This window comes from Drosophila nasuta, chromosome 3 (genome assembly GCF_023558535.2).
Source record: "Drosophila nasuta strain 15112-1781.00 chromosome 3, ASM2355853v1, whole genome shotgun sequence".
In the NCBI taxonomy this organism is placed as follows: Eukaryota; Metazoa; Arthropoda; class Insecta; order Diptera; family Drosophilidae; genus Drosophila; species Drosophila nasuta.
In genome coordinates, this window is record NC_083457.1 from 12126421 (window position 1) to 12137785 (window position 11365).

Below are 11365 nucleotides of genomic sequence, written 5' to 3' on the forward strand. Positions count from 1 at the left end.
TGCCTGCGATATATCGATAAAAGCTTACGCACAGAAAAGTAATAAATTAATTCACAGCTGAGCTATCACTTGTGTGCAGTGTTGCCAGGTTCTGAGCACCCGTATAAGCTAGATTTTTGAAAAAAACAAAATGGAAAAGGCAAAATTTAAAAAAAAAATAATGCAGAAAAATAACCTACACCCAAATGAGAGAAAACATTAAACCTTACTATGTTTTTATGTGGGTTGCAAAAATCTTTGGGGGCTATATTTATGATTAGGTCTTTAAACTTTCATTGCGACAGTTTCCAATAGAAAAAAACACCAATTCAAAGGGTATGGATTTATAATAGTTTTCTGTATGATTGAACAAAAATTTTATTAAATATCTTATTACTGCCTATTGCTAACATATGCTTCTTCAATGCTGCGAAAAATTTGTTTATACATACATATATCTCTTTTGGCATTTTAACAAACGCTTTATTTAATTTCACAACTCCAAACGATTAGTGGTAACACTTCAGAAGATCGTTCTTCGATGACACTATTAATTAGAAATAAATTCACGATCATACGAAATGCACATAACCATCGGCAAAAAAAGAACAAGCATGCATATTTTTCTTACAGAACAAACGGTTTATGTTAGATGAATTTTAAAATAAGCTATATTTCAAGCTATAAGCAAGATGCATATTTTACAAGCTTTTCCATTTTCAAATATACTAGAACTAGCTTATAATAAGCTAAACTGGCAACACTGCTTGTGTGTGTCGTGTGTATTCCGTCACAATTGAAGTATGTATATTAAATTACATTGCATTAAACAAAATGTCCAACGTAAGTTATTATCTCGTATAATTAAGAAGGTAAATATTCTTCAATGTTTTTTTATTGCATGTGCATTATAGGGTGGTGGCTACAATGCCGACGCTCAGCCTGGCGGTGGCTATGCTGCTCCTCCTGGCGCATTTCCCCCACAAAATGCACAGGTGTCGCCACAAGCTCAGCAATGGTTTGCGATGGTAAACAGAGATCGATCGGGCAAGATCAATTCCGAAGAGCTCCAGGCAGCCCTGATTAATGGGCATGGACAGAAGTTTTCGGACAACGCATGCAAACGCATGATAAGTAAGTCGAATCATGCAAATCCATAGAGGGTTTCCTATGAGTCAGTCTGAGGTAGCTTTCTCAAATAATGTGTACATAAACAAAGGAATTGGCCATGTGCTTTTCTCGTGTTGCCTAAGCATTTGATGATTGTTTACTTAAAGTTTTTATGTGTGTTTATTTGACTTTAAAATGTTTTATTTTGTAGGCATGTTCGACAACGACGCCAGCGGCACCATCGATATCTATGAGTTTGAGAAGATCTACAACTATATCAATCAATGGCTGCAGGTCTTTAAGACCTACGATCAAGATGGATCCGGTCATATCGAGGAGGGCGAACTGACGCAAGGTAAACGTGAAAGATATCTTAACGATAGCAGCTTTAGATAACTTTTGTTTTATGTATTTTCATGTAGCCTTCACTCAAATGGGTTTTGCGCTTACGCCGGAATTTATAAATTTCCTGGTGAAAAAGAGTGATCCTAATAACAAAGAGGTCTCGGTGGATCAGTTCATTGTGCTGTGCGTGCAGGTTCAGCGCTTAACGGAGGCATTTAGACAACGGGACACACAACAGAATGGCACTATTACCATTAGCTTCGGGGACTTGTTGGCCATTGCCATCCGCAACATGTAGTATTGTTGTTATTGCTGTTTAAAACACAATAAGTACAAAAGAATCACAATAAAAGAAATCACTCAATAGAATTTAACAGCACTGATTGTTCACATTGCGCATTCATCATCATAATCCGTGACATTTCACATCACTGATCGTTAGCTTTCATCATTTATCTGTGTGGTAGTATTATTTAGAACCATATCATTTAAATCAATATTATTTTTCGACATTTAATAAGCTTAAATTAAACCGAAGTTCGCTTACGCTTGACAACACTAAATTGAGCTTATTATCGAATCCCAAAAAATTAAGTTATTCCTTTTTTTTATTAGCTTTCATGCACAACAATTATCTTTATGTTCATGTCATTTAGCAACACTGATCATTAGCTTTGGCTAATCATCTCTGCATTTTACAGCCCTTAGCAGAATACAAATTGTGAGCATAGCTCATTCGCCACAGTAATCCACAGCATTACAATACGCTTCATAACACTTAATAGAATTTAACAACACTGATTGTTCACATTGCGCATTCATCATCATAATCCGTGGCATTTTACAGCACTGATCGTTAGCTTTGGCCATTCATCTGTGTGTGGTAATCCGTGTTGCCTTTGATTGCGTTTGCCAACACTTAATGATGTTTTATGGCGGTTTACAGCACTGCCACTTAGGCAGCAATGATTCATTGCAGCGTTGCCAGATCGCTGCTGCGACCGCTGGGGCGTATTTAACAAGCGTTCGCCGCTGAGTGAACGAGAACGAAACGAGAACATTTGAATTACAAATTAAGCCAAGCAGAAAGCCAAACCAATTTGCGACCGCCCACACAATTTATTTTAACAATTTTTATTTTCACGGGATTTGCGCTGGGCAATTTACGCAACGGCATTATTTTTCCTGTTTTTTTGTGTGTTTCGGGTACGCCAAAGGCGTCGCCGGAGGGGGACGATGGGGAGATGTGGGGGGAAAAGGAATGTCCGCAAATGTTTCGCGTTTTTAAGGGCAAGTAATTTGCCACTCGTCCATTTTAAATTACATTAGTTAAGCGGACCAACACGAAACGCGATGCTGGTCAAATGCATATTTTTTGTTTCAATTACTTACCCAGCCAAAAGGACGGAAGGGGGCAACTAGAGAAATTTCTCTTAAGCATCGAGTAGGAGAGGGAGAAGGGACAGGGAGAAGGATTGTGGATCAGCAACGGAAAGCAAAAGCCAAAGCCTCGCAGTATTTTCTTAATCAAATTTGCATATAAATTGCAGACATCCCGAAGCTGAAGTTGAAAGTTGATTTCGATTATTTGATGAAAGTTTATGGAGTTTTCATAAAGCGAACCAGCTGAAGCAGAGAAAACATCAGAGCAGAGCAGAAGAGACAATGGCAACGACAGCAAATGCCGCAGCCGCAGCCATGGCTAAAGCTACAGCCGCAGTTGCCACACTCGCCACATTTTGTTGCCTGGCCCGCATTTTGGGTTGTCAAAATGTCGACTTGTTTATCTTTTAAACGAGAGCACAAAGTATCCAGGTGAGAAAGCACAACCTGTCAGTTACCCTGCAAAATTGACAATCTAAACTATAAATTTTACTTCCTCTATTTTGTTTACCATAGAAATTGACATTAAAAGTGGCCTTTAAAGTCAAGTCAACCATAAATCATTTTCTTGCAAGCCAAACATGTTGCTTTTTCCTAATCTACAAATGTAATACATGTTACATATGTTGATTAAAATATGAAGTGTTGCATAAATTGTAATGTTGCTCGTCTTAATTAATACACGAATACAGCTTAACATACGTCTCGACTATTGGTTGCTCTACCAAAACTTTTACAAATAAGCAAAATTTCTTTATTTACATAACATCTGAAAAAATTCTACAATTTATATACATATGTACAATATGTACACCTGCGAAATCGAAAACTAATTTTTATATATGATTTAGTTATTTCTTAATATAATAAAAGTAAAATTTTTAGGCAATTTGTTTTTAGTGAAATGTTTTCAGCAAAAGAATTTTTGAATGAGATGTTATTTTTAATTTTGTAAGAGTTCACATGTATCACAGATTTGTCAAACTTTAAAGTTCTCCTTCTATGTCCAAAACATTATTGAGATGCCACAAATTTTAACATTTATATTTAAGAATTTTATAACGAAAATAACATTACTTTTCCTATATTATTAAAGTAGGAAAGACCTATTTTTTTGACGAATACTTGATAAAAAGAAGAGAAAAACAAAAGGAAGATTTCCTTAGCTTAAGACATTAAAAATAATTAAATTGGTCAAACGGGATATATGGATAATTGAGTTCATTACTCGAATGAAGTATTGAAGAATGAAAAACTAACAATCTGTGTAAATTAAAGAAAGAGAAACTCTCACTTACTTTAAAAAAACAATAATAAAATATTTGAATATTTTCAATACAGTTGAATAATAAAACTATTTCAAGAAATAAAAAAGAAAACACTCATTATAAATTCGAAAGCCTTGCTATAGTTATAAAAAACAAAAAATAATTAAAAATCTTAAATACATTCTGACTAAATGATTTCTCGTTCAATTTAGTTTAAATAAAACAAATTTTTTATTCATAGATTTATTTCTTTTTAAAAATAAAGCAAATGCATTTCCTTTGTTTTTTCATATATTTATTTCTTGACAAAAATAATGCGAATGAATAAATTTTTTTTTTTTTCAAAATTTATTTCTTGACAATTATGAAAAAAATAAGAGTTGAATAACTCTGATATTTAATGAAAGTATAGAAGGTCATAAAATCGAGACATGTGTCAAAAAAGCAGAGCTGTTTACCTAAAACTGCAGTTTTCAAACGATTTTTTTGCAATTTTCGGCAACGATATTTGTGGGTGGAATGGCGCAATAAAGTGTATATTTTATGCGCTACACGTATTCGCAGACACACACACACATACGATGAGTGTGCACAACTTTATGATACCCATTACTTGAAGCTTTTTTATGAGGCACAGGGTATAAACACGATGATGACGATGATGATGCTGACGATGCTGACGATGCTTTCGATGCTATATGCCACAAGCTGCAAAGTATGCAACGCAACACCCGCTGCGTTTTTGGTGTCGAAATGAAACGAGGCAGGACGAATGAACTCGTCGTCGTCGTCGTCGGCGTCCACGTCGTTGTCCTTGTCGTCCTTGTCGTCATCACGCTGGCAGAGTGAGTGGAGCTAAAGCGAACTGACTGCCGGAGTGGCATTTAATGCAGAGCCAGCTGGACAGAACCGGACAGGACAGAACAGCGCAGGACATGATAAAGGAAGGGACAGCAGCAGCAGCAGCAGAAGAGATTCTATCTCTTTGCTATATCTGGCGATAGAGCGCAACATCAGGCAAAATATTTGCTATTGGGCGATTGCTGTTGTACAACATCCCCGCAAGGGATTCTCAGTTAGTGCGAGTTTGTGGACATGTGAGCGTGCACAGAGAGAAATATGCCAATCTAAATGCTAGCCATCATAAAATAACTTTAAGAATTTTATAATATGTTGTACGTAGAGTTGACGTACCAATTGCGGTTGAAATTGTTCTTCAATGAAATTGATTTTAATATATGAATTCATTTTGTATGCCATGTGAAATACTTTAAGCATTTTTCCATACTTTCCTTTGCCATCTGGATTGTGGCCAGAATTGTTGTAGTAAATACGTAAAAGTTAAGATTAATACGAGATTTTTCGAAAAAATTATTATTAGAAATACTCTTAAGAACTTTGTGAAAATATATTTTTATTCTGATAAATACGGCACAATATTTAGTTCATTTATTTTAAGTTTAGATTGATGTTGGTATAAAAATACATTCAAAGCAATTTTTTATTTGTGAACATATTCTTAAATATTGAAATTCAAATATTTTACGAAAGCATAAATGCAAAACTATTCAACTAATACAATTTTTATTCTATTCTATTGATTTAAGAATTGTGATATATGCATATGTATGAATTCTTTAAAGAGTGGACATTTTTTGTATAGATTTTTGGAAATATTCCTATTAAAATAAAAATATTTTGTGAATATGAAAATGCAAAATTATTCTTTACAGCTTTATTTAATGCAGTGCATTGCTTCAGTTTTATTTCATTAAGCCGATAATCTGCTTTGATACTTCGTCAACATTTATTATATATACGCTACATACTTTTGGGGAGAGAATGAAACTTTGCTTATATTTTTTTTTTTAGAAATAGTATTTATTTTAATTGTATTGGAATGGTGGTAAATGAATATTTATACATATTTGTATTTTTAAATCGTTATTTTTAATCTTAGTAGCTTTCATTTTTAGCTAAAAAAAAGATTTATTTTTGAAATAGCAAAAAATCGATGTACGTTTGGGGCTAATGAAAGAAATGAATACAACTTTGCTAGTCTTGTTTTTCTAGAAAAAGCATTTATGAAGAAGTTTTCTTAAATCTATATTTAGATCTATTTTTAATATAGTAAAAAATAAATTTAAATTTGTGGCTAATGAAAGAAAAGAATAAAGCTTTGCTGGTCTTGTTTTTTCTATAAAAAGAATTTATTTCAATCGAATTGGAATGGTGATAAATTACTGTTTAGAAGTGTGTTCTTTTAAACCTCAGCAGCCTTAGTTTTGAACAGCAGTAAAACTATTTTTTAAATAGCGCAAAATCGATTTAAATTTGGGGCTAATCTGAGGTAAAAGAACATAACTTTGCTTTTCTTTTTTGCGAAAAAAAGTATTTATTTCAATCAAATTGGAATGGTAATAAATGTACGATTAGATGTGTTCTTAAATCATTAATTGAGATCTATTTTTAAAATAGCAAAAAACGATTTAAATGGTTAGGACATTCTAATTTCTGTTGCCCATGCTAAAATAAAAATATTCTTCTAACATTATTCAAATTATCGATATTACAAATGGTTGCAAAAAGTGTCCTCGAATTTTTATTTTTAACCACAGTAGCAATGTTATGTTATTTTTAAGGGAATGGCAGAGAATTGCTTTTCGTTTCAATCCCAACTCAATTGATTTTTTCTCTCTCTGTGTGCGTGCCTGTCTGTATGTGTTTGTGCTTGTGTGTGTGAGCGGCAATAGATGTCCCAGTGGCCAGGCCTTTTGTCAACCATGTCATATTTCATTTGGGCCAAGTCTTAATACCTTAAATGTGTGTTCCACACACACACACTCACGCACACATACGCAGAGTTAATGTGTCCGTCCTAATGCGTCCGACTCGTACTTGAGAGTCCAACATGCATGCAAATTCCACAACGTCTTCATGCCTGGCCACACATGTCGGCCAGCTATTCAGTCAGCAGCCAACCAACCAGCCAGCCAGTCAAGCAGCTAGCCTGCTTGTCGACTCAATGAGCAAATGAAATTTATTTCATTATAAAACCAGGCCAAAAACCCCGGAACCTTTCCAAAGCCAAACCAGAGCGGACCAGACCAGACGACGAATGCAGACCATGGCCAAGAGAATGAGAACGGAGAACTGAGAACGGAGACCAGGCCAAACATTTGTTTTAGCCAAAAGCCGCAAGAAAATTTTCATTTTGAAATATGCTTTCTGAAATAATTTCACTCTTATGACAGACCCCGGACCCATTACCGAGACCCCAAATAACACAACGACGACGACAGCGCAAAAATTGTAATATTAATTTTGTGTACACGAGACAAGATAGAGAGAGAAAGAGGGAAGAGGGAAGAGGGATGGGTGACAACGGAAGGGCATGCCCTTGATAAACCCACAAACCGACGATGCACAAAACAATGAGCAAGGATTCATAATGGAATTTCGTTGCGGGGTAACAATAACAAAAGTCAAGACGTAACGGAAGCAAAAGGCCCCAGCAGGACCAGGAAGGCTAGCTAAGTAAAAGAAGGAGGAGGGGGGATGAAAAGGGCGGTAGCAACTTTATTATTGCCATTTCGTGTATGTGTGAGTGAGTGAGGGTAAGTGGGTGAGTGTGTGTAAAATTTGCCACACTAAATTTGTACGAAGGAAAAGTGTCACCGGGGAATTAAGCTCATCAACGCTGATGACCATGATTCAACTCTTAACTAAAACTCAAGTTAAGACAGCAGCAGCAGCCAAAGCAGGAAGGAAATGACAGAGAGCAAGAGCGTAAGAGAGGAAATGGACCAGTCAAAGATAGACAGAGAGAGAGAAAGAGATACAGTTAAAGACAGAGACAGCAAACCGTAAGGAGTCGAGTCTAAGCCAAGCAGCGACAGCTTAAGATAAACTCCAAGTGGACAGGGTATATTAAAAATCTACTGAAATGAAAATGAAAATGAAAATGAAAACGCATTGCTTGAGAATGAAAATCTGTTGGCATTTTCCGTTCGCCTTTTCATTTCGTGTTTTCTTTTATTTTTGCCCCTCGTTTTGTGTGTGTGTGTGAAAAGGTAATCAAAATAAATGAGCGACATTTTGCTAGCTGGCTGTGATGAACAGCAGAAGCTGAAGCAGAGCAATGAGCAAAATGAGAACCTAGAGTTGACTAGAGAAATAACTCGTTAGGTTGCCGTTGAACAATGAACGTTTAGGGGCTTCCCAACTAACGGCAAAATGACGGAAAAGGGACCATGTACAGGAAGCAGGAAGCTGCAAAACGATGGCAGCGATTTCCTCGTCAAATTATGACTTGTTTGTACAGCTGTCAGTCGCTGCCGCTTCTTTCTCTCGCCTCACGCTGTCTGTGTGTGTGTGTGTGTTTGTGTGTGTGCAGAGCAAAACCAGTAATCACTAGGAAATCTGTTGGGTTTCTTAACAAACTGTGGCTGACAGCAGCGTGGCAGCATCGAGACTCAGACTGTGACCGAGACTCAGACTGAGACGTTTCAAGAGATTTATTAAGTTCTTTCGTTCGTACTGCATTAAGTTATAAAATAAAAGATGTAGCAATTGCCTGTTCATTTCCCTTACCCCCTCCACCCTCAACCCACGAAGAAACTCTAAGAATTATGAAATTTTAAATAGAATTTTTAATGCACAACTGCCTGTGAATTCCAAGAATTACGACTCCTTACTTTTCATTTTACGCTAGTTTTCCTTCATTTGTTTTTTTTTTCTTTCTTTTTTGCATACCCTACTCACATTGAAAATGGACAGAAAAGATTTGTTTTGCATGTTACAGACAGTTGTTGGGAGCATATGCGACTACATAAAGTATACGCAGCTCTTTCGGCTTTATAAAGTATACGCAACGTTGGCAATTTTATAAAGCACATGCAAAATATGCAAATTTATTAAGTATACGCAAAACATTCGAATTTATTAGGTTTATGCAAAAATAAAAATATTTTACTGCATTACGTATACGCCACATATTTTACTTTATTAAGTATACGTAAAATGGACTACAATATTAAGCGTACGCAAAACTAAACACATTATACTACATAATGTATAAGCAAAACTTATAATTCTCGACAATATTAAGTATACGCAACAATAAAAACCCGAGTTTATTTAACTTACTTGTTGGATTGTTTATACAATTACATTAACGTCATGATCATGTAGTCTTAATGATGTTAATTTGTTTTCGAGATTTCAAAAAAGGATTTATAATATAATTTATTTTTGATATTTATAAAAGAATATATGTAAGAAGAATTTATTAAACTAGATGTCTTATTTGATGTCTTCAAAATTTTTCGTTCTATAGGAAAAAATCTATAGATAGATCTAATCTATAGATATGAAATTCTGTAATCCGTTGAAATTAACTATAATTTTATTAAGATCCTATAATAAATAAATAATAACATTATAACAGTCTCTTACATCAAAGTTAGCTTAAGTGAATCTAAGAAGAAAGTTTTGGAGCTGGGTATCCCGTAGTCTATCACGCACTATTGCTTAGAACCAAACAGACTGTCTTGTATGCCGTTCTTCCGGCACTGGCAAATGCTGGGGTCCCCAATATCCGGCCAACCTGTGTCCATATTTGCCTTCAAAACGACGAGCACCATCAGGGACCTTAAACATATTTAGATAATATATGTATATGGAGGGGGAGGGCAACTTGCGACTTTTCTTTGCCTGTGTGTGTGTGTGTGTGTGTGCATTGTGAGTGAAGACAAATATCTCACTTAAACTAAAGAGCAATCAGCACAATAGCAATGTGTCCATAGGTGCACTTGAGACACCTAAAAAAAAAAAAACGAAAAAAAGTATAAGTAGCTTGGCCGCCGAGGAACCATTTTTGGGAAAAAGATACGCTTGGAATTTCTTGCAGCAGCAATGCTGCTGGACTCTTCGTAACTACGATTTAGCAACAGTTTTAAAGCCGCCTACCAAGTTTGGCCATGTTCCGCCCATAAATTACCATTTGGCAGCTACAAGCAACGCCTTTTCCTGGTCCGCCCACAACCCCACAGAAAACTGCCTACAACGCCCATATGGGCAACTGAAAAGCCGCATTGAGAAGGCTTTCTACACTGTCTTTTTTTTTGTTGTGTGTGTCGGTTAGAGGAAAGGCGGTTATGCCGGGCATTACGCGCACTTTGCCGCAAGTCGTTTGCTTATCAGCTTTTTCGGCACTGTCCTTTTGGACAGCCAAGCATCCCAATGAGCAGTGAACGACTAAGTGAACTTGCTTTGACTGCCTGGCTGGCATAATGACTACTTTCAGTATGAGCTGGAGTTAGTTGCGTTGAGGAACAAGCGAGGCGAAAACAGAAAACAGAAAGCCGACACGTTCGTTGGCCCCTTATCATCGTTTATTGTTTGGCTACATATTTTATTTGGGAGTTGCAGGCGCAACAACTTTCGCTTGCCTTCGCTTGGCTCGTTATTATCCTATTAGGATGTGACAGCAGCTCAGAAACTTTTCATTCACACACAGAGAGAAAGGGAGAAAGAAAAAGACACAGAGTGAGGCAAAGACGTCGACAGTCCAAAGACACCCACTGCACACATGTCGTATACATAACGCTTTTTATATACTATCGTCTTGAAGACATTACAAGCTCGTTAAAGTGAAATCAATGTTGTTGTTCTTGTTCTCTGCTGTTCACTTTGACTTTGCCTTTGCTTTTGCTCTTGGTCCTGTCTCGTTGTGTCTCGTCCTGTCCTGTCTTGTCTTGTCCTGTCGTCGCTTTATTTGGCTATGTATTTTTATTTCATTATAAGGATTTGGCTGCCTTTTTGCTGTTATCTGCGGCAGTTTATGTGACACCGGAGGCAACTGACCATGAAAATTGTTAAGCCAAATGCACAAACATATCAACTATACTCCCCCAAACACGGACAATATATATATATATATAATATATAATGATATTTATAGCTCTAGCAAACTTCGTCTCGCTGTTAACTGTATCAGTGTCGTGTTGCGGGGGAGCACAAATCCTCAACTCAACTGCAATTTTCTACTGAAATTAAGCCACAAAGATGTTCCATTATCAGATAATAACAAACTTAACAGCCACAGCGGACTTTGAGCAAAACTTTGACTAATGTTTTTCATGCTTAATAGGCGTAGATAAAATGCAAAAATTCAATTATATAGTGTTAGCCTGACCCAAATACTGTTATAAAGAATTCGTTAGCTAATGCGATTGTCATGCAAGCTAATTATTCCTTTTACAGCAGAACAAATGTAT

The 11365-nt window shown here is 36.1% G+C and overlaps 1 protein-coding gene across 1 annotated transcript; it reads left to right on the forward strand.

The window, feature by feature from the left end:
• The first annotated feature begins 713 nt into the window (after positions 1 to 713).
• LOC132790870 (peflin-like) lies at positions 714 to 1789 on the forward strand. Its single transcript, XM_060799613.1, has 4 exons — positions 714 to 822; positions 894 to 1113; positions 1301 to 1444; positions 1512 to 1789. The coding sequence occupies exons 1-4, from the start codon at positions 814 to 816 to the stop codon at positions 1730 to 1732; spliced, it is 594 nt and encodes a 197-aa protein (XP_060655596.1). The 5' UTR covers positions 714 to 813; the 3' UTR covers positions 1733 to 1789.
• Positions 1790 to 11365: the final 9576 nt, after the last annotated feature.

What these genes read in the sequence shown, in the direction of transcription:
- LOC132790870 (XM_060799613.1), top strand. An exon ending in CGCATGCAAACGCATGATAA is followed by an intron (nt 1,114 to 1,300) that starts GTAAGTCGAATC and finishes TTTATTTTGTAG; the next exon opens with GCATGTTCGACAACGACGCC. An exon ending in GGAGGGCGAACTGACGCAAG is followed by an intron (nt 1,445 to 1,511) that starts GTAAACGTGAAA and finishes ATTTTCATGTAG; the next exon opens with CCTTCACTCAAATGGGTTTT.